Source organism: Apiospora aurea, assembly GCF_038362705.1.
Source record: "Apiospora aurea strain CBS 24483 chromosome Unknown utg000001l_segment0_segment0, whole genome shotgun sequence".
Lineage (NCBI taxonomy): Eukaryota > Fungi > Ascomycota > Sordariomycetes > Amphisphaeriales > Apiosporaceae > Apiospora > Apiospora aurea.
In genome coordinates this window covers 7,452,304-7,479,128 of record NW_027117388.1, presented here as the reverse complement: position 1 = coordinate 7,479,128, position 26,825 = coordinate 7,452,304, and the positions used below count along the sequence as shown (strand labels likewise).

At 54.4% G+C, this 26,825-nt stretch overlaps 7 protein-coding genes across 7 annotated transcripts; 2 read left to right on the top strand and 5 right to left on the bottom strand.

Moving 5' to 3' along the window:
* Nucleotides 1-3,856: 3,856 nt before the first annotated feature.
* Nucleotides 3,857-6,180, bottom strand: PG986_002292 (uncharacterized protein; the record flags this gene model as incomplete). Its single annotated transcript, XM_066838514.1, has 3 exons — nucleotides 3,857-4,219; nucleotides 4,298-6,015; nucleotides 6,090-6,180. The coding sequence occupies 3 exons, from the start codon at nucleotides 6,178-6,180 to the stop codon at nucleotides 3,857-3,859; spliced, it is 2,172 nt and encodes a 723-aa protein (XP_066707407.1).
* Nucleotides 6,181-8,715: 2,535 nt separating this feature from the next.
* On the top strand, nucleotides 8,716-11,431 carry PG986_002291 (uncharacterized protein; the record flags this gene model as incomplete). Its single annotated transcript, XM_066838513.1, has 5 exons — nucleotides 8,716-8,888; nucleotides 9,198-9,334; nucleotides 9,380-9,535; nucleotides 9,634-11,007; nucleotides 11,064-11,431. The coding sequence occupies 5 exons, from the start codon at nucleotides 8,716-8,718 to the stop codon at nucleotides 11,429-11,431; spliced, it is 2,208 nt and encodes a 735-aa protein (XP_066707406.1).
* A 1,336-nt stretch (nucleotides 11,432-12,767) lies between these two features.
* PG986_002290 (uncharacterized protein) lies at nucleotides 12,768-13,825 on the bottom strand (the record flags this gene model as incomplete). Its single annotated transcript, XM_066838512.1, has 3 exons — nucleotides 12,768-13,051; nucleotides 13,198-13,734; nucleotides 13,777-13,825. 3 exons carry the CDS (start codon nucleotides 13,823-13,825, stop codon nucleotides 12,768-12,770), a joined length of 870 nt encoding a protein of 289 aa, XP_066707405.1.
* Nucleotides 13,826-16,325: 2,500 nt separating this feature from the next.
* On the top strand, nucleotides 16,326-18,017 carry PG986_002289 (Satratoxin biosynthesis SC1 cluster protein 4; the record flags this gene model as incomplete). The annotated part of the gene is made up of 7 exons (XM_066838511.1): nucleotides 16,326-16,512; nucleotides 16,573-16,629; nucleotides 16,702-16,772; nucleotides 16,864-17,083; nucleotides 17,187-17,239; nucleotides 17,296-17,591; nucleotides 17,666-18,017. 7 exons carry the CDS (start codon nucleotides 16,326-16,328, stop codon nucleotides 18,015-18,017), a joined length of 1,236 nt encoding a protein of 411 aa, XP_066707404.1.
* Nucleotides 18,018-18,530: 513 nt separating this feature from the next.
* Nucleotides 18,531-21,581, bottom strand: PG986_002288 (uncharacterized protein; the record flags this gene model as incomplete). Its single annotated transcript, XM_066838510.1, has 1 exon — nucleotides 18,531-21,581. One exon carries the CDS (start codon nucleotides 21,579-21,581, stop codon nucleotides 18,531-18,533), a length of 3,051 nt encoding a protein of 1,016 aa, XP_066707403.1.
* Nucleotides 21,582-22,628: 1,047 nt separating this feature from the next.
* On the bottom strand, nucleotides 22,629-23,729 carry PG986_002287 (aldo-keto reductase; the record flags this gene model as incomplete). The annotated part of the gene is made up of 2 exons (XM_066838509.1): nucleotides 22,629-22,783; nucleotides 22,907-23,729. 2 exons carry the CDS (start codon nucleotides 23,727-23,729, stop codon nucleotides 22,629-22,631), a joined length of 978 nt encoding a protein of 325 aa, XP_066707402.1.
* Nucleotides 23,730-24,352: 623 nt separating this feature from the next.
* On the bottom strand, nucleotides 24,353-25,623 carry PG986_002286 (putative endoglucanase type F; the record flags this gene model as incomplete). Its single annotated transcript, XM_066838508.1, is given in 3 exon segments — nucleotides 24,353-24,448; nucleotides 24,557-25,450; nucleotides 25,465-25,623. The coding sequence occupies 3 exon segments, from the start codon at nucleotides 25,621-25,623 to the stop codon at nucleotides 24,353-24,355; spliced, it is 1,149 nt and encodes a 382-aa protein (XP_066707401.1).
* Nucleotides 25,624-26,825: the final 1,202 nt, after the last annotated feature.

Genomic DNA, 26,825 nt, shown 5'->3' with positions numbered 1-26,825 from the left:
TAGCCGAAAAGTACTCGCTTTTACTTAAAAGCTAAATAGGGAACCGGACGTAGCGGTTTACCGAGCTAGCTATTCGACTAATTATCGACGTTGTCCGTATAACGTAATAATAAAAGGGCGTCGCTTCCCTTTTCTAGCTCGATATTAAAAACGTTTTCGATATAGTTAACTATAAAAAACTAATTACTATACTCCGCGAAAAAGGATTGCCGGATTAAGTTTACCGATAGGTCGAGAGCTTTATTACGGACAAATCGGTTTACCTTTATTTCGACGGCAAGTCGTTAAGGAAGATCCAGCTCCGCGCTAGTGTTCCGTAAGGCTCCTCGCTATTACCGATCCTCTTTATTTTTTATATTATTACACTATACGAGGAATTAAAAGCGTACGAGCAGCTTATTATCGTCGGATTTACGGATAATACAAATTTTATTACCGTAAAACCAGACCACGTTACGAATTACCGAAACTTAAAAAGAGCCTAAAAGACTTATAGCCGCTAGGCACGTACGAAAAAGATAAAGTTCGAACTTAAAAAGAGCGAGCTTATCTATTTTATTAAAACGCGAAAAGCCTATACGTTATAAGTACGCCTCGGAAACGTTATTATAACGCCGGTAACCTTTACGAAATTCCTCGGCGTTTAGTTTTATCGGAAGCTATAATAAAAAGATTATATCTTAAAAATTAAAGCGAAAATAATAACTTAAACATTAATTTTTATTAAGCTCGCAGCGTTAGTTTGGGGATATTCGGTACGAAAGGTAAAAAAGCTTTATATGAAAATAATACGCAGCGTACTCGCGTACGGAGCGTCGGTTTAATATAAAATGGGCGATACTAAAAAAAGGCTAACCTTTAGCCTTATAATAATCCAAAACTCCTATTTCTAGACCGTAATAAGGGTATATAAGGCGACCCCTTAATACTATTTAGAGATTAAAGCGGCAGTTCCCCCTTCGACTTTTATTTAAGTGCGAAGGCAGCTAGTTTCGAGATACGTACGGAGACTACCGGGAAGTTATAACTTTTACGCGGCGCTTATATAAAAACGGCAGAGATTATTAATAAAGAACGTAGCGTAAAAAGAAGGAGATAAAAGAAACCCTAAAGGGCCATTAACGAAACCCCCACGACTCTATAACTAAACGACGCTTAATTAACGTTAACTAAATAATGGCTAGATAATTAAACGGTCGAATAAGCGCTTAAAGAGAAATAGGAATAAAAATAGTTCTATACCGTTATTCCGACGCGAGGCCGCCGCGAACTAACTGTAGAGTCGCCGTTAAACTAAGGAGCGTGCCGTCGTTACGACGATATGTTTAAGCACGAAATATCGGTTTTAATATAAGTACGCACTGGAAAAATAAGGCTTAAATCGTTCTTATTTACTTATCAGGTTTTAAACGTCCCGACGCCGCTATATAATTACGGTAAAGAACGGGAGACAGCCGAACACCTAATCCTATACTACAAAGACTTCGAGGGAAAATAAAAGCAGCTAACAAAATAACTAGCACCTAATCCGTTACGAACTCGCCGCGATCTAGCGGCGCTTATTATAAAAAAGATACGGCGAAGGTTATCGCAAAGTGGCTTCTACGGACCGGTCGATTACCGCTGTATAAATTAATAATAAAGATTAAGGGACCACTTAAACCTGAATAATCTCTCTTCAGGCCCTAAAGCAAGGGTTACTAAGCTAGTGGGTAAAAACCAGCATAGTAACGTCGAGCACGTAAAATAGATTTTACGATATTGGCAGCGTGTATTTTTAATCCAGCTTCGGCACGGTTTATTACACGAGGAACTAGGTAGATGTACCGAAGGCTTTCGGCATACGGCGTACTATTAATAATAATAATATATAAGTCAGTTTTCGTCGCACTTTTAATTGAATTACTTTTTTCTCTTCGTTTTCTTTTTTTTTATACTTAACGCTATAGTAAGCGAATTAAACCTTAATCGTGCGATTTAAAACGTTTCCCGCGGCGCGCGTATTAATATAGCCGCTTTAAAGCACCGGGTTAGCCGCACGATTTTAAAGGCTCGGATAAAAGGCCGGTTAACTCGAAAAGATAGAAATAAGTCGCTTTAAATATTAATTTCGGTAAAAAAGTCTCGAATTACGTCTTAAGCTTTTATATAAGTTTTATTAGGTGTTGTACCACCGTATATTTACCTTAAAATATTTACTTAACGTATACTTAAAGCTAATAAAAGTCACTATATATTAAAAAACGCTGGATTAATAAATTTTTTAAGCGCTACTTTTACTTAAATTCTATTTTTTTATATACTATAGATTTTCGGCGTGTTAATAATACTTTTAAAGAAAATATCCGAGAGTTCTTTAAAAGGCTTAAACACGACTTTTTAAAATCTATTTCACCGGCCTTTATTTAAAACTATAACGAAGTTAGTATGTAACTAAGTGCCGGTAATAACTAGATAATAATCGGCCCTGCCGGAGTGCGAAGAGTTATTGTTAAAAACTTTATTAATCGAGAATAAGTAACTATAGTAAAAATAATTAATACCGATAGCCGGTTTATTAAGCCGATAGTTATATATAAAGGCTAATGGCTTTAACTATAGTAGTTTCCCGAGGAAAATAATACTCTTACCGATTAAATAGAAAACTAAACTTTCGCGGCGTCACTAAAAGGCTAAACGAGTAACGAGCTGGCGTTAATATAGTTTAAATAAACCTTTTTCTTTTAAATTACCCCCGATAATGCCGACTAATAACGCCTTTTTATACTAAATAACTACGCCTTTTATTCGATTAAGGAGTTTTTATTAACGTATATCGAAAATAAAGTCTAGCTTTTTTTCTTTTCGGTTTATACGTCGCACCTTTTATAACCCTTAGATTTAGGGGTATTTAATATATTTAAAAAGAAATACTACCGAGAAATTATATTGTATTACTTAAAGCTTAATAATATAAGAATAAGTAAAAAAAAGTTTTTAAGGTGCTACGCGGCGGCTAGGACTTTTATTTTTAAGCTACACATTATCGCCGGCGGATAAAAAGCAGCTGGCATTTTTTTTTCGTAATATTAATAAGCCCTTAAATTCTCGGCTCCAAAAGTTCGAGGCCTCGTAAACGGCAGGACCGGCTAAGAAGCTAATACCGGATCCGGAGGCCGAATATACGGTATTTTTATTAGCTATTTTAATTAGCTCCCGGTAAATTAAAAATTTAACCGAGAAGTTAAAGAATAATAATATGCGATTCGATAGCGCAACACGAAAGATATTGTTTCGAAAGCTTTAAAAAAGCCTAAACTTTTTAAACGGCTAGGTCGGCCAGCTTTAGCACGAAAAGGCTTAATTAGAGGCTAATTTAAAAAAGAAAGAGGAAAAAAGAGGAAGAGGCTTATCCTTAACCCTAACCGGAAGTATGTATCGATAATAGAGGTAAAAGAAATAAAGAGGGAGGATATAGGTGGCTCGTATACGCCGGCGCGTATAATTCCGCCGGTATTATTATAGGAAACACTGGAATTAAGTTTTAATACGGAAAGTAAGGCCTTTAATTCAATTAAAGTAAAATAACGTTATTTCTATGTTTTTACTATTTTTCGTTGTTTTTCTATAGACTAATCTATTATATTATTGCTTGTGGTGTTTTTATTTTTCGCCGATGACCGTTGGGGGGTGTGAGCGTAAGGGGGTGCATCGACTTAAGCGAGCAATGAAAGACGTGGTTGTCTTTCGACCGACCTAGTCACATTCACGCAAGTTTGTCGTCGGTCACACCTGTGCACAGAAAAAAATCCCGCAAATAAGAGCAAATACTCCTTTAGCATTCTTGCGGCAATTGGCCCGGGACCGCAGCCCCTGTCTACGTAACATCATCGATATGGTACGCCACATCATCCCTCCTCATAATATAGACCTCGCCCACGAGGATCAAGCACCCCACCACCATCGCGATCGCGATGATCGGCAGATTCACTCGCGCAAACTCGACCTCGCGCACGTGGATGTGCTTGCGCGCCAGAATGTCCCGCCACAGCAGCCCGGCCAGCGAGCCGCTGAACGCGATGCTGAACGCGCCGTAGTTGACCCCCAACGCCATGCTGTACACCGTCGCCCAGAACATGCGGTCCGAGATGGGGTCCGCGCCGGCCTGGTCCCGGATCGCCATCCAGGACTGGATCACGCGGCAGAGCAGGATGGTGGTGCCGATGTTGGTGCCCGCGAACTGGTGGTCATGGAGTCAGCATCAAGGACATCTTGAAAGAGATTGAGTAAAAGTCGAGCCAAGCAACAACGAACTCACATTGCAGAGAATCACGGATAGGAAAGCCATCCCGCCGATCGCACCCACCGTCCCCGTTTTAATGACCCAATGATCCCATCCGTACGCAAACACCGCCACCCAGCCCTTGGTCACCAAGGCCTGCACCAGCACGAACATGGCCAGCGCGAAGGGCACGAGCGCGACGGGCAGGTGCGTCGCGACCGCCGTGACGGTCGGGAACGTCTCATGCATCCACGTCCGGGCGGCGACGAAGACCGAGACGAGGGTGGCGGGCCCCCGCCGCTGCTGCAGCGCCAGCTCGCGCGAGATCCGGCCCTCGAGGTCCCGCAGCCGTCTTTCCTCCGACGGCGACCGTTTCGGCTCCGTGGTCTCCTCTTCGCTCGACCCGTTCCCGTTCCCATTCCCGTGGGAGCGGCTCCGTACCGTCGTTTTCGGATGTTTGTCGTCATCGCGGCTCTCGACGGTCAAGTCGGGGGTGTCCTTCTGCGCACTCCTGCTGCTCTTCTCACTCAATGAGCGCGGCCTATCCGGCGGGGTGGCCGACGCGTCGTCCGATCCCAAGGTGGCAGACTCCCGCCTGGTGTCGGCTTCCAAGATGGCCCGCTCGGCCCGGGCATACTGCACCTCGCGCCGACCGCGCTGCGCAATCTCACGCGTCTCGTGGCGGTGGAGCCACCCCTGCGACAGGTCCCAGCAGAGCATGAGCACCGCGGCGGGCAGCGTCACGTAGAAGACGGGCTGGTCGCCGATGACCTGCTTGATGGCGTTGATGACGAGGATGCAGGCCAGGGTCAGCGCCATGATGACGCCGCCCGCGGTGGCGCCGCGCTTGTCCAGGAACGGGTTCATGATCTCCTCGAGCGACAGCAGCTTGGTGTCGCCGCCGCCGCCGCCGGCCGCCAGGTCGTTCTCGGCCTCCTCGGCGGTCCCGCGGGCGTGGGGGATGTTGGGGTTCACCGGCGTCTTGGCCTTGGCCTCCTCCGAGAGCTCGTGCATCTTGATGGAAATGGGGATCAACGACTCGTCAGCGAAGATGATGTACAGCAGGAAGGGAAACAGGACGAGAGCGGTAGTGAAGACGGGCACGATCATGTTGGCGGTGTAGATGATGAACTTGATGTTGAAAGCACCCGCCAGCACCAGGTTGGTGGGGTTGGAAGAGACCAGCGTGGCCGACGCAATGTTGGCAATGGCGAACTGGGTGTGAATCCAGGCGCGCGGATGGATGATGTTGCTCGAGACCCGCGTCATGTAGGCCAAGAAGGCCGTACCGGAAAGGATGATGGGGTCGTTGCCGACGAAGCTGCCCAGGCCGAAGAAAAACAGATAAAGGTAGAAGAACAGTTTGTGTCCTACTTCGCCGCCCTTCTGCAGCACTTTGAAGGCCAGGTAGCGGATAAGACCCGAGGCATCAATAGAGATGGCGATGTAGGCCAGCGTGATGAAGAAGACCATGATGTCGATGGGCTGGATGTTGTCCGAGGAGATGGTGCCGCCGTACACCTCCGTCCTGCCGATGGCGAGGATGGCGAGCAGGAACAGATCGGCAATCAGCGGGGCGGTGATGAAGTTCAAGGGGAATTCCATTCGCGCCCATGATGTTGGGGCCGAGCCGTCGGCAGTCTGTTTTGGCCGAGGGGCTATCACCCGCAAAAAGGCGAGGGCGCTCAGGAAGCCATTGACAACTTTCCGAGGAAGGTATATAGGAACGTGAAAAGGAAATAAGACGACCACGTCTTGACAGAAGGAAACGTATAAGCAAGATGCCCCGGATGAAACGAATGACTTGATTAAATTCGCTGCTACTCACTTGTGATGAAAAAGACGATGAGCGTGACGACGGACCTCCATTCTCGAATCTTGCTAGTGTCGAGGTCGACGGTTTCGATATAAAGCACCATGACGGAGGAGGGAGGGCAGATCGCATAGGGCGGGTGTCAATGACTTCGAGGACGAGAGCTCCGGGTAAGCTGGGAATGCAGGCCGGTATATGTATCCACAACTACAGCGCTGATGGCGGCGATTACACCGGGGACGGACAGATACGACTTGTTCAGGGTTTTCAAACGGCCACATAGGCCATGGGTAAGCTGCGACTCGGTCAATCGGGGTAGGCGACCGAATAGGCGGGAGGCTCTGCTGTGTCGATGTCCTCGCAGCTAATCCGCTCAGCCTTTCTTGGTACGCATTGCTAGCTTCACGTTGATGGGGATTCGGATGAACCAACTTGGGGGCAGTCGAGCCTGGGCCGAATGTCGAGAGCGAACTGGCGGGCACACGTGCCTAGCGAATGTAGGGGAAGAGGCAGTACGTTCCTCGAAGATGCCAAGCCAGGGAGAGACTTGATGGTGGCGCAGCGGCCCTTTATCAATCATAATCACTCACTGGACGATCGTGCTAGGTCAAGATCAGGTGCGCTGCTCAAAAGCAGGCTGTGTGAAATAGTGAGATCTGCCTCTGCTTGCCTCATAAGTACTAGCCAGCGTGGTGGTTGCAGGTCCGCTAGTGATCGTGGACTAGTCGTACTGTCTGTCTAGCAACGGGACATGGCCACGCTGGCGTTTCCCAGTCCCATGAGGAGAGAGGGACACCGGATCGGAACATGGCGATCGGCCATCAACCTCGTTAACCTTACGTCAGATGAGGTGTGGTCAGGTTTGACGCAACACAGATCAGAAGATCGTGTCTCTTCGCAAGATATCAGTCATACCTCACCCGCAGGATACCCGAGGGCCCCGTTAGGCGTTTCCAATGGCTTGGTTTCAAGATAGTATAAGCTTCATCTAGCGGGTGAAGTTACGTTGGCGCGTTGATCGGAAGGGCATCCGGCGCACTGCAGTGGGATTGACATTATTCTTGTCTGCGCTTGGTCCGCGATCCCTCGCATTGGTGTCCGTTGGGAAAGGTAAGTGAGGCGTTTATTGCGTACCTGTTTCGCGACTTGATATCCGGAAGAAGGCTGTCTTTGTTTCGAGAGCAGGCAGCAGTAAAATGTAAAGCGGTGGTGACGTTGACGGAGACTGCGGGATCCGAGAAGTTGCCAGACATTGGGCCGAAGACCGCGACCTCGACACAGCGACGGGGCACAAGCTCCAGCCAGCAGACCGAGGACATGCCGGGCGAAGACTCCAAGATAGGAACAGATATCGTAGCGTCTTGCGGAGTACTGCAGACGCTCCTTGGGAAAGACCAATTAACAGTTGACAGTGTGGGTCGTGTCACTGCAGCCTCGGCAGGTGATTCTGCTTGCTATCAACTGGTTTTCGCGGGGTGTATGTAGCATTTTCATTTTCGGGGGCCCAGGGACCTAAACAGCCAAGACAGCTTAGCTACAGAGGAGCTAGACCCCTGTTGAACCCCAGTAAACTCAAACCCACGGTCCTGGGCCGGCTTGAGCTTAGCGGGAACAGGTCCCCTAAGCTGCTTAGTTTGGCTGCTCCCAATCAGTTACGCAGAGGCAGCCAAGCAGTCAAGATCAATGATGGGAACGACACATGGGATGGACGACATGGATTGACAGGGAATCCCTTCATCGGACCAGGCTCAGACTGCGACAACGGGCTAGGCCAGGCCATCGATGCTTGTTTCTGCTGCGAAGAAACCTAATCAACTTTGCATGTGCAGGATTTCCGGTTTCGATCCTGGCTGTTCTCGTGGTAGATGCCCAAAGTGATACCGAGCCTTCGCAGGCAGCATTCTCGCAGTTGAATCTATTCGACGTCAACATATTAGGTCGCTGCATGCTGATGCCGAGCCAATGCGACGACCATTCGACACCGCTGGTTGTAGTCACATCATGACTGGTCCGATGCGCTGGGGCGTCGTCACCTTGTGGTCCTGTCAATAGATGGAATACGACGTATTGGAATCAGTCAGCCCCCCCTCTTCTCTCCTCTCTCTCGTTCATCGCCCAATCTGCCAACTTACGCCGTTTTCCTTCCCCGCGAGATCCAACCGCCCGTCATGTCAGCCCGGGCAAGTCCACTCATTGACTCCACCCACCCACTCGCTTCACCACGCCTCACTATGTATGCTAGACACGCAGATCTCTCACCTAAGAGGCGGCGTCGCTGACCACGGAGAGTCGTGATTTCCTCGTCTTTGGCTCGCAGAGCGCCCGGCGGCCGACCCAACCACTGCCCAGCTATCCCTAGCTTAACCCAGTCCGACTTCATGATGCGGCTGACGGAATTTGTTCACGTGTCCGGTTTCCCATCTCTCTGCCTGTCCGACACCTCTTCGGTTCCATGAGTGCGGTTCTGTCCTGTGTACGCAATCTTGGCACCCTACATAACGAATAACCAAGACCTCAATAACAAAGTGATCGTTACTCATTACATGGTCGCGTTGCCGCATGGTTCTTGTTTCTTCATCCACCAAGGCAACCTGTGAGGGTGCTGGACCAGAAGAAGCTCTTATCTTGTTCTCATTCCGCCATGTCCCCGGTGTTTCCTGCTAGCTTATCGGTTACCCCCATCGCCAGTCGCGAAGCACTCAATACCTTGACAACCACCGCAACCAATTCAACACCACCAGACACGCTTCCTCCCTGGCAAGTCATCTGCGCTTGGCCGGTATCTGGCCAGTACGGCCCGGGATCGCGATATCTGTAAGTTGATATATATATATAACACATGCCGTACATACCTACATATGCCGTCACATAAATCATGCAATATGTCCCGCCAAGCCTGGAGGTGCTGTGGCCAGTGTTCTAATGCACAAGATTGGGTTCGCCAAGTATCATCCACACAAAACATCAGCCCTACAGTACTGCTGGCGGTGCCGTCCCCTACATTACATACGCGTCGTCCCAACTTGCGTAAACGTAAAGCGATCTAGATGGGCGCATCGCAAGATTCCGCGCCGAGTCAGTACCAAGAAACTCTTACTCATCACTTTCGTCTTTTATTGCCAGATATTACGCCCTCGTAGCAGCCTGCATCCTTGCGCGCAAGTCGGAATGGCTCCGGAACGCCTGCCTGGCCGCCGGCCTCCTGTTCCCCGCCATTGCCGCATTTCACGGCATCGTGTTAGCAGCAATGCACATTGATGGTCAGTCTCCCGGTCTCCCACTGTGTGTATGTTACTTACTAACAGCTGAACAAGGCGCAGTGGATATGGACGTGTACGGGGCTTTCCAGCTGTGTACCATTGGCATTCTGGCAGCCCCCGTCACCGTCCGCTGGTCCAAGACGTACTTCTACGACCCTGCCCGCAATCTCATCTTCTTGTGGACGGGCCTGATCCTTGCTGGTGAGTTTTGACGACATTCATCCCCCCCTTTGCCGGTAATACGACAACATGTGATTTTCCAATCAATCGCGGACCGACTGACGCGGAACTTCCCTTAGGCCTGCTGAGCTTGACGGTCGAGTTCTACCGCCTCGAGCTGGTGGACTGTCGCGACCAAGCCGGCAATGCCATCTCCCCGTCGTTGAACCAGCCCTTCCCGTACGAGGCCATTGCATGCAGTAACATCCCCTGCTCCGTCGACGACGGGCCCTCCTCGTCGCTGCGCCAGGGCTCCACCAATGAGATCTTCCTCGTCCCGGCGCCCCAGAGGCTCACGTTCGGTGCCGCCACGCTGCTCGCGGCCGCGTGCTGCATCCCGGCCATCCTGTCGATGGTGTCCATGTGGAACAAGATCCTCGAGATCAACTGGAAGCGGCGCTTCGGCCCCGGCAACGGCAAGTCCTTATTCGGGGCCCAGCCGCCCCGCCCGGACGAGGAGGTCATCGAGGGCACCAACGGCGCCACCGTCGGCAAGATGAAGAACGTCAACGACATCATCCGGTCGTTCCTGAGCGTGGTGCAGATCCCCGTCTTCGTGGGCGCCGTCCTGTCCATCATGGTCGTCGGCGAGCTCAACTTCTGGAGCGAGTCGGTCAACTACCAGACCGAGCCCGTCTCCAGCATCGGCCAGTGGGCGCCCATCGTCGGTACCGTGCTCGCGGCGCTCGGGTCGCTGTACGTGCTGGGGATGAACCCCCCGCCGCCGCCACAGCCGCCGCCCGCGCCGGCGGGGGATCCTAGTGTCTCCGAGGGCGGCTCCGTTCACCATTGCGACCATTGCTCGTTACGTCATGGCGGCTTGAACAACGAGCCGAGAACCAGCAGTAGGCTCGACGAGGCGCATGTAGACTCACCCCCACGCAACAGCCGAGATTCCCACAGAGGCCGCGCCTTAGTCCACGATAGTCCCGCACCGCACGCAGCAGACCCCTCCCCGGAGATGGTCGATCTCGGGCGGACGACGTCCCCCACTCCCCACTCCGCCACGCAAACCACCAACCTCCAGCGCATCACATCCAACCATGACGCCGGCGCCGCCAGCGCCAGCGAAGAAAGCGGCGTCGGCATCGGTCGATCCGTATCCGCATCCGCACCCGCCCCCTCCGACGCGGGCGGCCGACGCAAAGTGGCGCAGATGATCGGGGACCTGGGCCGGTACATGGGCACGCCCGCGCCCGACCTGTTCGACGACTCCGAGTTCAAGCGGGGGCCGGCGCAGGACTGGCCCGAGATCCCCGGCGAGGCCACGCGCAACCCAGACCTGGGGCAGATCCGGTCGCAGTACAACCAGCCGCGCGACTCGGACACGGAGGACAACGTGGTGTCGCCGCCACCGCCGCTGGGGGAAGGTCGCGTTCGCGGGCCGAGAGCTTCGCCGGCAGCGTGGTGGCGGTTGGGTGCGATGATGCAATGGGCAGTTCCATCATCTGCCGGTCGGTGTCGCCTAGCAGAGTGCAGTCGTTGTCGCGATCGCGCTCACGGTCGCGAGCTCCTGAGGCCCCGGGAGTCGCAGCGCGCGCGAATACGCTGCCGGTGGTGCGCACGCCGAAAGACGACTCGCCGCCTCAATCTCCAACAACTCGCGATGTTCAACCTCCGAGGCGAAGAGACACTTTGGAGGTGCCCTCGCCCACTCGTCTCCATGCCACGTCGTGGAGTGTCCCACCAACCGACACTGCTGCAAACACTGTAACAAGTACGGAAGCTGCAGTAGCAAACAGAGACCCAAGTCCTCCCACGATCGTGATCTCTCCCGATCCCGAGTCTGTGTCTCTGCAGCCATCGGCGATCATCACCACCGCCGCACCAGACTCGGCTTCAGAGTGTGCCCAACCTGAACGCGACCCGTCGGGATGAAAACAAGGAAATTAAATGCAAAGATTTCAAACGACATACGAAAACAAAAAGGCAATCTCATGTGCCCGGCCAATCTGATCATGTTGCAAAGCTGACTGTCTACTGCATGCATGATAAGTGAGACCGCATCCTCCCTCACCTGTCCGAAGCAGCCAATGGCGCCAACACCGGCTTCGTTCCCTGCGACAGCATGCCACCATCTCTTCTCTCGGGATAGCTGCGAATGGGTCAGCCTGTTGGTTCGATGTTTGATCGGCATCATAAGGACTCGTCGCAAAATCTGCTTCCTCGACGTTGCCGAGACCATTAAACGGGGCTTCGTGCATTCGGTCTGCATCACCGGGGCTTACGGCGGTTTACGGCTGAAACACTCAGTTTGGGTGTCTGGCCGAGTGCACCAACTACTGTAAGTTTCCCGACAGATGGGGAGTGGCCACTGCTTCCGAGTTGCAGTTGCGCAAGAGAACAGCGGTCGGGTTCCCCTGTACCTGACCATATTATACGTGCATTGAGATTTACAGCGAGAAGCTCTAAATATAGCTTATATACTAGATTAGAATCTCGTCAAATAAAAACACCTACTCAGAATATATCTCACTGTTGCCTCTCCTCATTATCGTTATTGGATTTTGTCGTAAGAGAAAAACATTTGAGTTTCCCCTCTTGGGCCAACATGCGTCTCCAACGCGAGGCTTGTTAGACGCCGCTACATGGTACTAGAAGTACCCATCAATCCCAGCCACAATATAAAAACGGGAAATATTAATTAAGTCTGTCCACTATATTTCTTTTCGAAATTTTCAAGCTTGATCTCCTATCCTGCCCAACATAATTGCCACAGACGCGGTGTTGTCATCTGAGATACATATGCGGAGGGAACATGCCAACACACAAATACGGGGACTGCGGGGGATGATCGCTGGGGGGAGGGGGGTTGATGGGGCTGGCGCCACTAAACTACAGGCCCGTATCCGCTGGAGCAATGCTCCGCAGCCCCCCGCCAGCATCTCCAGTTGTTTCTTTCACGCTGTCCTCCAGCATTACTAGTAAGGAGATGAAAAACACAAACTCGCATGAAGAAACAGCAACCAGGCGTATGTGTAATGAGTACATTCTACCACTTGTGGCTTTCCTGCGCGACAGCTACATATTCGCTTAATTCGCCTTTATGAAATCGTGCCGGACCAATGAAGGAAAAGCCCATGTTCATGTTGTCCAATAAAGAAGCCCAATCCTCATCCGGCCACCACCCCGCAAAGAAACCATACAAACTGACCGCCCAGCCCCCGTACTTAAGCGCAAGTATGTACAAGTATCACGCTCATCAAGTAAGTACTTAGCCAGCGGTATACCCCCCATCCGCCACCAAGACCGACCCGTGCACGAAGCTGCTCATGGGCGACGCCAGAAAGACGATGCAGTCGGCAATCTCCTCCGCCGTCGCCATGCGGCCCAGCGGCGCCTTCTCGATGTGGGCCGTCGCCGCCGCCGCCGCCGCGGGGCTGCGTGCCATCGCGCCCGCGAGCAGCGGCGTCTCCGTGAACCCGGGCGCGATGGCGTTGATCCGGATCCCCTGGGGCCCGTAGCGGAGGGCGTCGGCCCTCGTGAGCCCGACGACGCCTTTGTTTCGAGGCGGTTTTGGTGAGTATATGTGCATGCTTCTTGAACATTTGACAGGGTTCATCAAAACCGAAAGAGAAGAAAGAAAGAAAAAAAAACCCTCTGCTGCTGCTGTGTGTGTGTGTGTGTGTGTGTGTGTAGCTTACCATGCTTCGCCGCCGTGTACGCCACCGCCGCATCGTGAGCCACGAGCCCGTAGATGGAGGCCACGTTGATGATACACCCCCTTCCCTCCCTCTGCGGCGCCGGCGGCGACGACGAACTCGGGACCTCCTGCGCGACCATGATCGCGAGCTCCTCCTTCTGGCACCGCCACACGCCGTTCAGCAGCACGTCCGTAACGCGGAGCCAGTCGGCCTCGTCGAGCTCGTGCGTGGGCTTCGCGGAGCCGCTGATGCCCGCGTTGTTGACGGCGATGTCGATGCGGCCGAAGCGCCGGCGCGCGCTCTCGAGCCCCTGCTTCACGGCCGCGGCGTCGCGGACGTCGAGCGCGAGGGTCATGACTTCGATCTCGGCGTCGGCGTCGGCGTCCTTGGCATGTCGCTCTCGCACCAGGGCCGAGACCGCGGCCAGGGCGTCGGCGTTGACGTCGGCGAGGACCAGGCGCTGGACGCCGGCGGCGGCGAAGTGCAGGGCGGTCTGCCGTCCGATGCCTTGCGCGCTCTTTCTGTCAGTTGCGGAGCCTAAGCGGATGTAGGTACTTTCAATGACAATTGGTCAGTTACCAGAAGCCGCGCCGGTAATAAAGGCAGTGCCTTTGAGGAGCTTCGCCATGGAGCAGGCCGGTGGTTTGTACGGGGTAACTGGTTCGCCAAATCTGTCTGTCGCCAGAGCAAGCTCACGACATCCATACGTCAAATGGCGAACTGGACTAAACCTCGAAGCAGTGGCGTATTGTCCACCTTTACAAATGCCATCTTGAACCTAAATTCTCCATGTCGGGGTTGCTTTTTGTAGGTAGTTCACGGCTCCCCCTCTCGAGGCTCACCGGTACCCCGCGCTGCTATGTGACAAGTCGTGCATGCCGACGAGTAAGATGGATCGGTTCGTCCTCTCGATGGCAGCCTCTTGTTGCCGGTGTCTGGGCGGCCGTGTAGAAAAGAACAAACGCTCCATGCATGTTGAGTTCTTACGTTACGACGATGTAATAAGTGGTAGGTAGGTAGGGTCGTACGTAGCCCGCCGGGCGGCTGCTGTGTCCCTCACTAACCATCATCGCATTGAGTACTTAGGTTGATGATGGCCATTTCCGGATTCCCACTGAAAGAGGGCAGTCCCAAAACAGCGGGCGGCTAGCCATGGGACGGGCCATTGCTCCGCCCGCGGCACCACTGTAGTAACTTGTGTCATGTTTGTGCTTTAGTAGGTAGTAGTAGCACACGATGACGCCGCTGGCCTCCAGCCAACTCTATTCCAACCACCTGCACTCTGGCTGTCGCGGATGGAGGGAACCAATCTCCAATGCGGGAATGATGGACGGATTGGGGGGGGGCAATGACGAAATTATATTTATTGATTTGGTATGTGGATTGCAAGAAGTTGCACACCACACCAGACATTGGCCCTTCGGCGTTTGGCTTTGGCTTTGCCGGGCAAAAGAAGGAAACGCGACCACCCCCCAAGCGAGCAATGACCAGTCACCTCCAGTGGGAGGCAGGCCGCAGTCCTCGATTTGATTGAGTGTCTCCATCGATCTCCCTGTGACGAGCCAATCCCGACGTCGCGTCCGGGTACGCGACGCACCATCTGTAACGGACATGGTCCTTCCCAACTTCGAGGGACGGCGCTTCACCCGAAACAGAAGGTCTCATAACTTCGCATGATATTGCTGGCGGCCGGCCTTCTTTCTTTTCCTTCTTCCTTTGTGTTGCAGCCGGAGCAAGCTCCCTCGTTCAATTGGTTGCGTCGAAAGCCGGCTTACGCGACACACGCACTTTCTTTCTTGTCTTCACTTCAACGCGTGTCCCCCCCCATCCCTCTTCAATTGGCAGCAGTCGCCGTCGTCGGTGTGCCCGCCCACCCGTCCTCGACAACAGAGATGCGCCACACCACGCTGCCGAGGATGGATGACTTGCTGCGATATGCCACATTCTAAGCAAGCGGTGGATATGCACCCTCATCATGCAGCGCCGTTGTGGTGTGCGTGTGTGTTTGCCGATGAGACAATCTGAGATATCCAGGCCCGTCGTCATGCAAGCAACCGGAGCAGAGGCAAAGACAACAGCAGCAGCAGCAACAAAAGAAGAAGGCATTGCGTGCTGTGCTGTGCTGTTGGTATCGAACATGCCCCCGGTTGCTACGCCTCCCACGTGCGTGACTGGCTCGTTTTATTTTGGGGCGGGAGCGCCGATCCTCGCCATCCCAGCAGCACCAATGCTAGCTCGAGGAGACGTCCCCCATCAAGCCAATGCGATCCATCGTGACAGGGCAGAAAATAAAATATGAAAGGGCAACTCCACCAGGGGTACGACGGGCGCCAACTTGGCCCATGATGATTGATCCGATCCACTCCTGCCCTGCCCTGCCACTCCAGGCTTTTCACGAGTGTGTAGGCAAACGCTCGCCGTCTCAGAGAAACCCATGGCGGCACTTTCGGGAATTCGCATCGCATATGTACAGCTGCCTACATGCTACATACGCCTGACACCCGCTGCGGGCTTCCCATTCGTCCATCTCGATGGCAGCAATGTTTCCGCAACTGGCAAAACAGACAGTCAGGCCATGTCACACCCAATGCAAGCAGATAACGGCTAATCCTCGAAACCCTTTCCCATTCCTCCGTGCTTGATTACTACTACTACTACTACTACTCCCTCTCTCTCTCTCTCCCTCCCTTCCTCCCAACTCCCATCTCCAACTCCCCAAACCTCCCCCGGTATTCCGAGTCGTCTGGGAAGGCTTAGCTTTTCCGACCCCTGCTCAGCACGCGAGGGTGTCTCCGCCTACCTGCAGCGAGAGACGAGTTGCAGTACCACCTTACCTTATCCTTTTCGAACCGAACCCAGATTCCCAAGACTTTGGAAACCCGTCTTATTAATAAGGCTGCTTGAGGTAGCACCGGGCGTTCCATCGCAACTTTGTCCGCCGCTTGCTGGCTCGCTGCTGTCGCTTCGCATTGGTAGCTTTCGTCAAAAAGGCCGATTACTCTTCATTATGTCTAAGAGGCACCGATACGGCTCTCCATCCTCCCACATCTCCTTATAAACACGCCGAAGGATCGATTGGACTGTTTCTGGTTACGGCTCGTCGCCAAAGCCTCGGCCGTCGAGCCGTCATGACGGCCGGCCTCTACGCGTCGGAGCCGCCCCCGGGCCAGGAGCGACATGTCAGCGACCCGCCGAACCGCCGAAAGGAGATTGTCGTCGTCGGCACCATCGCCTTGGCCATTGGCGTCACGGCCCTGGGCCTGCGCATCTTCACCCGCGTCCACATTCTCCGCAAGCGGGTCAAGCTCGACGATTGTAAGCGACTGACCGCACTTGTTTCGAGAAATGCCATGCTGACGTGATGACCTCTTCCAGACTTCGTGATGCTGGCGATGATCTGCGCCGTCATAGCTTTCATTATGACACTGGAGCGTACGTATATTTTTGTTCTTGCAGCTGGCCTACTACTTGTGCACGATACACTATTCTGACCTTGGACCACAGAGCTGAACCATGGCTTGAGCTACCACAAGTGGGACGTACTGTGGGATGAATATGCTAATGGATATGCTTTGGTAAGATACTTGCTCTCGCATTCGCCTGAAATAGTGTGTCGTCGTCATCATCATCATCATCAGCTCTGACGCCTCTTGTCTCGACTCTTAGTACGCCGTGATAGAGACGTGCTTCTACACCCTGAGCGTCGGCTTCGCCAAGCTGTCCATCCTCTGCTTCTACCTGCAGCTGTCGCCCGAGGAGTGGTTCCGCTGGTCGACCGTCGGCCTCATCGGCGCCGTCGCCGTGTTTTCCATCACCTACGCCTGCGTCAACCTGTTCCCCTGCCAGCCCGTCGCCGCCAGCTGGAACTTCAACATCGAGGGGCCACGTGCGTGGACACGTGGGGCGGGTACCTGGCGCTGAGCATCCTCAACATCCTAATCGATGTCGCGACCCTGTCGATTCCCGTGCCGATCCTGCTGCCGCTGCAGATCACGGTGCGGCAGAAGATATCGCTGATCGCGCTCTTCGGGGCCGGCGCCATGTGAGTAGAACTTCCTCATCCGAGTTGCCATTTTCTTCTCTGCGGTGTAGACACAGCTAACACGCACGCGCAACCCCAGCGTCTGCGCCATCACCATCGCGCGCGCCTCCATCATCCCGAGCCTCAAGGCCAGCCTGGACCGGCCCTGGGACGTCGCCATCGACTACCAGCTCGCCTTCCTCGAGATGAACATCGGCATCGTGTGCGCGTCGGTGCCCGCCCTCAAGCCGTTCTTCATCCGCTACCTGCCGAGCCTCGTCTCGTCGCACCTGTCGTCCTCCTCCGCCAACAAGGGGAGGGGAGGGGGCGGTTTACGACGGCGACGCCCCGCATGTACCACCTCAACACCGTCGTCGAGACGAACCGGCAGCGCCGGCGCATGCAGTCGCGGTCCTATGCTATGGGGTCGAGGGATGATTATAACAGCGGCAGCGGGTCGGCGACGTTGAACAGCAGCAAGAAGGGGACGTTCCTGAGCAGTATCGGGCGGAGCTGGGCCGGCGGCGTCGACGACCACGATGACGAGACGAGGTTGTGGCCGTCTTCGCATCGTCAGCACTCGAAAGAAAACTTGGGCGCGCTGGACGGCGATGGCACGACGACGACGACGCGTACGGTGGACCTGGAGACAGTCAGCGCCAGCACGATCGAGGCGCTGCACGGCGGGGGCGCGGTGCACACGGCGAGCGTATCGGTCGACGGGTCGCAGACGCAGAGCGGGCGGCTGGGGGCGGGGATCAGTGTGTTGAAGGAGACCAGTGTGAGCTACGAGCAATAGCGTCCTCTAATTAAACGAACTATTTCCATGCAGAGGCTTCCCTGCCCGGATCACTATTAATTTGAACCAGGCCCTTCACTCCTTGTTGAAACCGTGCTCTGGCTGTCACAGAGCTCTGCGACCTATATCCGACTGTATGCCTGATCCTGTGGCGCCCTCCTAGGCATGTGGTTAAACTGCATTTATTTTATAAGTCGAACATTGTGGTGTATATTGTTATGGGCCGGCAAAATCTGCCAGTGTGGCTGGCCTTTTTTTTTTTTGCACCCCTTTCCCTGCGCCCCTCCCCCCCCGCGTCTAGGTTTGGTCACCCTCCTGCCTTTTCCTCTTTTGCCTCCCTGGACCTCTTGACTAGTTGCTTGGGCCAATCATCCATGTGGTAGTTCTCGTCGAAAGAAGTTTGCGTTCTTTCATCGCGTTTGTCGTCGATATATCTTTGAAGCTTTTCTTGATTAGCGATGAATCATTGATCGACGCCGTTGCTTGCCTTGTCGCGTATGAGTTGGCACCCGATCAAGTCTGTGGCAAATCCGTCTTGGCTGGAATCTTGAAAAGCGCTAGTTGCAGAAAGGCCTCGGTGACTACTGCGTTTGAATTTCCTGTCCCTTCTATGTGTCCAGTGGCCTGGTCGTTATTTATGATGTGGTGGGTACAGGCTAGGTCGTACTGACTGCTGCCGGCTGCCACCAAAATGTCATGGACTGTCGAGAAGTTGTTGACAGTTGCGAGATGCATGGGTGTGCATATAAACTCCATGGATACTGTAGGTCGGCAGACGTCGGCGCCGTACTCGATCAGTACCTCGAGGCACCCCGCATGGTTGAACAGTGCGGTGTAGTGTGCTGGGCTGAAGCCAGGATCCGATGTCACGCAGTTGGGCCAGGCGCCGGCCTTGAGTAGAGTCCTGGCGACCTCGGTATAGCCGAAGCGGCAGGCGACGTGGAGAGGAGATATCCCAAAATTGTCGCTTTGGTTCACGGTAATCGTGTTATTGGCAACAACACCCGTATTCTCTTCCTTTGGAAGAGTCTCCAACAACAGCCGCACTTCCTCGACGCGACCACTGCAAGTGGCGTGCCACAGAAGTGTGCGTCCGAGATGATCGATGTATTTACCTGGGTAGTGGCATTTCTTCTCATGGGTGAGAATAGTTCCAAGTCCCTTCCTCCTGGCTCGTTCGTTCAACCCGCTTGCGGCAAGTCTGTGCATCGGGGTCTCGCTCAGGTAATTCTGTAGGGATAGTACCCCTGAGTTTTCGACCTTGCCTATCAGTTCTTCCAGAGCGTTGAGCTCCTCGTTATCCTCTGTAGCGAGGACTTGTGACAGGGCAAGGTGGAGCGGGGTCTCCAACAATGGGTTATCTCTTTGTTCCAAGGCCTCGGAGACAAGGCCGCTGAACTTATATCGGATGAGCCAATTTAGAGCCTGAAAGCGTCCGAACAACGCTGCAAGGTGCATCGTGGTCCATCCTTGAGGCGTGAGCGAGTCGTATTCCACACCCCTGCGCAGTAGCTCGCCGATAACCCTTATGTGGCCACCGATTGCTGCCCAGTGGACAGCTCCGAGTTCGAAAGGGGATATGGACACCGAGTCTTTGAGAGCCGCGTTGCCATCCAAGAAGCTGGAGATCGTTTGATGATGGCCTTCTTCGCAGAACCGGAGAAACCTAGTCTGCTCGTCGTTATGACCCACGATGTGTACTTTCTTCAGAGTCCATTCCAGAAGTTTACCCATGGAATGCCCACGAGCAATGCGCACGGACTTAACCATTGACAATGATGTGTTCAAGTATCCAGAATCCAAGGAACATCTTGTCATGAAATGCCCTAAAAGGTGTTGCAGGTCGACTGGAAAATTTAAGAGTGACGCTTCCTTGATTTTGACGTTGTAGAGCGAGGACAGCGACTCAATACCATCGTCAGATAGCTCGTTTACTGTCCAGGCCTTTATGAGGAAATATATCCTGCCATGCACCATTTGTTTGTGGATCCTGAATTGCACGGGCAGTCTTTCTGATGAGGGATACCAGCCTGACAGATGTGCAATGCCTTCAAGACCATCTTGATCCATGAAAGGCTTTAGGCAAGCGAATTGGGAAGGCAAGGATTTGGCTCCCAGCACCGATTGCTGTAATATCCAAGGACTCCAAACGCCCCGTGGGTGCCGCTGCAAGCCAAGAGCAAGGTCGACGTAGCCACCGAGGACCGAGGAGAATCGAACAATGCTCGTCAGCTGTTGGCTATTGCTCACATTGGCCCGGATTGTACCGCTCTCACTGTCCCAGGACTTTGGAGGATAGACCTCGCTGACCTGCGGGAGGGAGTTCGGCACACTGTGATGCTCAAGGTTATCAAAAGAGATGATGAAATCTGGCACCGGCAATGTTGGGTTTTGTTTGAAGAAGCAGGTTTCATAAGTGCCAGCGCCGGACTGCTGCTCAAACGATGGCGTCGGAACATCTTCAATGACAGATGCCTGTACCCTGGCGAACTGATCGCCGTAAAGACGTTGGACCCGGAGGCCGGGACTCCAATGGGTATCGTCACCTCTGCGCCGAAAGGACTCCAAGATCGCAACATATTCGTTGTCGCTCCTGCTGGAGGCTGGCTGAAGGAAAAGAGACAAATGCATGCCCTGGTTAGTCGTTGCCCAGACTGTGCTCATTTGGGACACAACCGGAGGTAAGGGCCGAAAGCTCTCCACGCCATCGAAACACCGAGGATATGGCGCCAACAGACCATGGAATTCCTTCTTTTTGGAATTCTCGTGCGGCAGTCTCCACGCGAAGATGGTATGATCGTTGGAAGATCTGAGGATCTCCTCCTGCAGGCGGATGAAAGCTTTTGCTCCACCCTCACCATAGAGTAAAGGCATATTGGCATCGAAAATACCCAAAAGTGAGTATGCCAAGTCCTCCGGTCGACTGGTTTCTCGTTTGGAAGCCCACTTCATGCGCTCCGCGACGCTCACATCAAATATCTGCAATGAGCCATCGAGGACACGAATGTTGATGCCCGTGATCTTCTTCAGGTCGAATTGTATGTCTTCGTCGTCATTCTTGCTTCCCAAGTACTTCCAGTCGGCCCCGTAGAATGATAGCTTGGCCGGAGCTACCAGCTCCTGCAACGTCCAGCCGCGAGTAAACCAGCGGCTCTCACTGCAGAGTAGGTAGAACACGCCCCCTATCTTGTCATGGTAGCCGTGCTTGACATCGGACAGATAGGCGTAGCACTTGTCTGCTTTTCGGTACCACCTATACATAGAATTGATGGCCTCGGAGAGCTCAGCGCTGCTGGTCTTGTCGATGCAGCAGGTATCAACCCAGATATACTCGTATCCCTCCCGGAGGGCCAAGGCCGCGAAGCTCTTGAGCTTTATGTAGCCTTTCTTGGCGCGAATTGCGTTGGCTGTATGCGAAACCGCCTTGGACCACTGCCGGCGGCTAAGCTCTTGAATCTCTTGAAGCGTGACCTCCTCTTCCTCCCATCTGTGAGATAAGATAGCGTACCGAGCCTCTTCATTGGCGTCAACAAGCTCAATCTTCGTCGTATTGATCAGGCGCATGGCGACGAAAAGAGGGTTCTTGCCGTAACGTCGTCGACGTCCAAAAGTGTGATGGCGGAGTTTAAGAGAAAAAGCCTCCTCAGCCTTACACAGCAGTGAAGTACTGATGCCAAGAGCCTTTGCAGACCTGTGATGTCAGCACTAACCGCATTTGTGGTCTATTGATTGCACCTGCAGCTTTCTCTATTACCCGTGAAATGAGTAAGAACACGCCCGTGGTTTTGGTTATTTATTAACGAACAAGCCTAAATCACCACCAAGATCAGACTCGGGCCGGTCGTGGCGGAGGAACTGGCGTACCTCCATAGGAAAAGCCTGGTACGTCTCCTTTCACGGGGATTGCGAATGGCTTTGGCTTGGAGCGGCACCTCCTGAACTCTTCCCGCGAGCTTCTCTTTCTGCCCTTTGAACTCCGGGGTTTCCCTGCCGGTATTCTCCCAGTCGAGTATCAGCGCGTGGACCGGACCTCTCGATAAGGCGAGGAAGGCGACGCCAGAGACTTGACTGCATCATCCTTGGGGTGTATGCGAGCGCGGCTGAACCCGACGCCCGGGGGTGAAAGAAATCGCGGACACAAGGGGGGGCGGCGTTCCGCGGTGACGGGGGCGATGCTTTCACATTGTGAGGATTGAGACGAGGGTGGCATAGCGTACGATGTAACAGTTGACGAGCTTGGTCCTCCCACTACCAATGGCGAAGATGACGACTTTGTAGGTGATGGGGGGCTGGATGATTGGGTTTTGAGAGCTGGCCACCCCTAATAACTATCGCACTACCACCCGCTACCTAATTCCCAGGGGGTTTGCCCCGCCGTTAGCCATTCCACCTCCAACACGCCACAGAGAACTGAAGCCATGCGAGCGTCTTCATAGAAATATTCTTTTATAACGTCCGACCATGAAAAGATGAATGCAGTCCGGGACCATCTATTGACCAACAACGACGAGTACTTTTTGCAAAAAACGAAAACACGGCCTTCTCCCAAGTGCGATGGGCAGACTCAAGCCTTGGTGCTCAGCTCCGGGCTGTCCCCGAAGCACTTGCTCATCATCGCGGGCGGGTACCGAGCCCCCTGGACCCGCCGACGCTCTCGATGGCCTGCCGGATCCTCTTCTCGTCCTCGCGGCTCAGCTCGACCTTGGCCGCCTCGGCGTTCTCCTCCAGGTACTTGACTCGCTTGGTCCCGGGGATGGGGATGAAGTCTAGTTCGTTCCGCGCTCGTTAGTTCAATAGACCGCAAAGCGGGGATGTGAAAGTGGGTAATGGTAAAAAAAGGGGAGGAAAAGGGAGGGCGGCTTTGCTTACCTTCTCCCCTGCGCAAGCACCCACGCCAACGCCAGCTGCCCCGGCGTGCACCCCCTTCTCCTCGGCGATCCCCGCCAGCGTCTCGACGAGCCGGAGGTTGTCGGCAAAGTGCTCCTCGGAGAAGCGGGGGTGCTGGAAGCGCGAATCGGTCGCGTCCAGGTCGTCGCGGCTCCGGATCGCGCCCGTCAGGAACCCGCGGCCCAGGGGCGAGTACGCGACGATCGTGACGCCGAGCTCGCGCGCCGTGGCCAGGAACTCGGTCTGGCCCGACTCGATCTCGAGCGCGAAGGGCGAGAACTCCATCTGCGCCGCCGCGATGGGGTGCACCGCGCACGCGCGCCGCAGCGTGCGGGCCGAGCACTCGCTCAGGCCCAGGTGGCGGATCTGGCCCGCGGCTTGGAGCTCGGCCATGGCCTGGACCGTCTCCTCGATGGGCGTGGCCGGGTCGACGCGGTGCTGGTAGTACAGATCGACGCGGTCCGTCTGCAGCCTTTCCAGGGAGTCCTGGATCGCCTGCTTGACGTACGCGGCGTCGCCGCGGACCTTCATGCCCTCGCCGTCGACGAAGTAGTTGGCGAACTTGGTCGCGAGGAAGATCTCGTCGCGGCGGCCTGTCGCGGCGAACCACTTGCCCAGCAGCCTCTCGTTGGTGAAGGGGCCGTAAATGTCCGACGTGTCCCAGAAGGTGATGCCGAGGTCCGCGGCGCGCGTCAGCACCTTCAGCGACTCGGCCTCGTCGTAGCCGCCATTGGACGTGTAGCCGAACGACATGCCCATGCAGCCGAGGCCCAGGGCGGAGACGGAGTCGTTGCCGATCTTGCGCTGGGGGAACGTGGGCGCCATTTTCGGTGGTGGTGGTGCTGCGGTGGGTTCGAAAAGTAAAGAAAGGAATGCGGTCGTTGAGGGGTGGGAGACGTCTTGCAATCAATTGAGATGAAAAAAGAAAAGAAAAGGAGGGGGCGCTGTACTTGATTGAGTTATATGGGCAGGTAAACTGTTTGATCGATGTGTCTGTGACAGGTCGTTATTGATATATCAATGACACACCCTCAATCGCAGGCAGTGAGGGGTCACGACGATGGCTGCATATCACCCCCCTTAAAGCCGAGGGGATCGATGCGCACAGGTGGAGACAAGTCCCCATAACCCCGGATGGTGTCACCATCATCACGTCCGTCTTCGGTTGCGCCTCCAGGGATAGACGCAATGAGCTAAGCTTTCACCGACAAGCAAACCGCGTCCGTCGCCGCGCCTTCGCGGTTCGGACATCGGACTTAAGTTCGGAGAGTTGTCAAATCAGAACATGCAGGCCGTGGACCGGCGACGACACAGTAACGTGGAAATTATTAATACAATTATAGTATGCAACGCTAAATAACATTGGTAGTTCTCTCTCTCTCTCTGTCTCCCATCACTTCATCGTAGCATTAGGCTGACTGAGAGTATATGTTCATGAGTTCTCTCCTCTATTTGGAGAGAAGGTCGTGCACGGCCTTGTAGGCGGCCTTCTGCTGGTACTGCTTGTCGAACAGCAGGGGCGAGTCGTTGGGCAACCAGGAGTTCTGATGGTGAGTCACACGTTAGCTTATCCATTTGGAGCCGCGATTGTTCGTCCGGACATAAAGGGTGAGGAGAGAAGAAAAGAAGAAAAAAAACTAAAAAAAACTTACGGCATCGCTGACACCCCAGGTGGTGATGCCGACGCACATCTCAATGTCCAAGCAGGCCTCGAAGACCTTGACGAACTCGTCGGCGGGCGCGTTCAGGATGTCCAGCTCGGTGATGGCGAGCTCGGTGACGCCCGACTTGGACAGCAGCTCCATGCCGGCCTTCATCTCGGCCGCGGTGGGGTTGGCGCCGCCCAGGTGGCCCTGCAGGCCGACGCCGTCGATGGGGATGCCGGCCGCGATCCATTTCTTGACGTACTTGTTGAGGCCCGTCACCTTGGTGCCCGAGGCCGACTCGAGGTGGTACTCGTTGATGTAGAGCTTGGCGGCCGGGTCGGCGGCCTTGGCGGCCTCGAAGGCGATGCGGACAAAGTCCTCGCCGAGGACTCTAGTGAAGACCATGTCGCGGAGCTCGCCGCTCTCCTCGAAGATCTCGTTGACCACGTCCCAGGCGTAGATCTGGCCCTTGTAGCGGCCGACGACCTTGGCGATGTGGTTCTGGAGCACCTTGGTGAGCTCGGCCTTGTCGGTGATGTCCTTGACCCACTGCGGCAGCTGCTGGTACCACAGCAGCGTGTGGCCGCGGACGATCTTGTTGTTGTCCTGGGCGTACTTGACGAGGTAGTCGGCGCCGCCAAAGTTGAAGCCGTCCCGGCGGGGCTCGATGGCGTCCCACTTCATCGAGTTCTCGGGCGTCACCTGGCCAAAGTCGGAGGCGACCAGCTTGGCGACGTTGGCGTTGTTCAGCGAGAACTGGTCGGCCGACGTGCCGACGTACTTCTTGCCCTTGGCCTTGAAGAGCTCGTCGAGGCCGGCGTTGGGGCCGGGGGCTTTGGAGGGGTGGCCGAGGGGGCGGCCGACGACGCGGCGCTCGTGGGGGCGACCGACGACGCGGCGCTCGTGGGGGCGACCGAGGTGGTGGTCGCCGCAGGGGGAGTGGCGACGGGGTAACCAGTGGCCGAGCCCGAGGCGGACGAGACGACGGCCGTCGAAGCGCTGGGTTTATGCTTGCAAGGGCTGGCCATGGCGCCCAAGGGGGCAAGAAGGTAAGCAATCGTGGAGGCCTTCATGTTGATAGAGGGTTCCTGTGGCGGATTGTGTGATGTGGTATAGAAAGGTATTGCGGTCGGCAACGACGGTGGGTTACTGATCAGTGAGTGTGTGGATGTGTATATCCGTAGCGAAAGACAATAGGGAGTGTGTCAAAATCGAGTTTAATGATAGTAAGTCGTCCAAAGAGGAACCGACAGAATTGGACTGGCCGCGACGAACAGAAAGAGGGTAGAGAGTGAGTGAGATAAGCTGTTTCTCTCTCTTTGCCTGACGCCGGCCGAGTGGGCAACGATATATAAAGCAGACCACCAACAGCAGCAACAGCAGCATCCAACGCTGCCTACCACCCAACCAACTGGTCAGCTACACTGCTACAGTAGAGTCCGGGCTCCGTCGCCCTCTTTCCGGCGGCTCTTAGACTGCAACCCCAAGATCCAATAAGCAGCGATGAGGGTGGGCCCGACGGCCACGAGCTGCCCCATTGGGGCGAGCAGAGTCAGGACACACATTGATTGCAGGCATGCAGCATGGGCGCGACTTGCACCCTTGCAATATACCCGAACGAGCCGCATGCCGTGGCCCCGTCGTGCCCATCCACACCACACCACCCAGAACACACCCCCTGGCGGCCGGGGGTCCTATTCTGGGAAAGGCCTCCCCTCTTTGTCGAGATTCGCTTCCCACGCGGTACGAAGAGTTGAATTGTAGCACGATGCCTGTCTACTTATGGAAGACGCCAATTGCCGGCGCATTGGATGTATGTAGAGTCTCGGCATGCAAAAGAGGACGTATGTCTGCAGATGTCATCAGATGAGCGGAAATTTGCTACCCGCTCGCGCAGGTAGAGCCAGACGGACAGGTTCGTTCGGTTGCGTAGTGTGCGTAGCGTGCGTAGCGTGCGTAGCTCAACCAGACTACCGACTCATTACCGACTCGTTAGCGGGCTTGGAAAACAACGTTTCTGCTCATTGCTCATCCAAGTTTACGAGCCCGACGAGCCTGTTCCTTGCCGCCATCATCCAAGTTGACATGTTTCAGGCGGGACAGGACAGGACAGGACAGGACAGGAAAAAGCACCACTGCGCCTCGGCCGGTTCGACTTTTGGGAGATGGTGGTGCGCTGGGGGGGGGGATGTTTGCCCACCCTCCTGCCGTTGCAACGTCTCGGCTGAGAGCTGTGATAATGAGAGGGACGAGAGGTCACAGCGGCGGTGGTGCA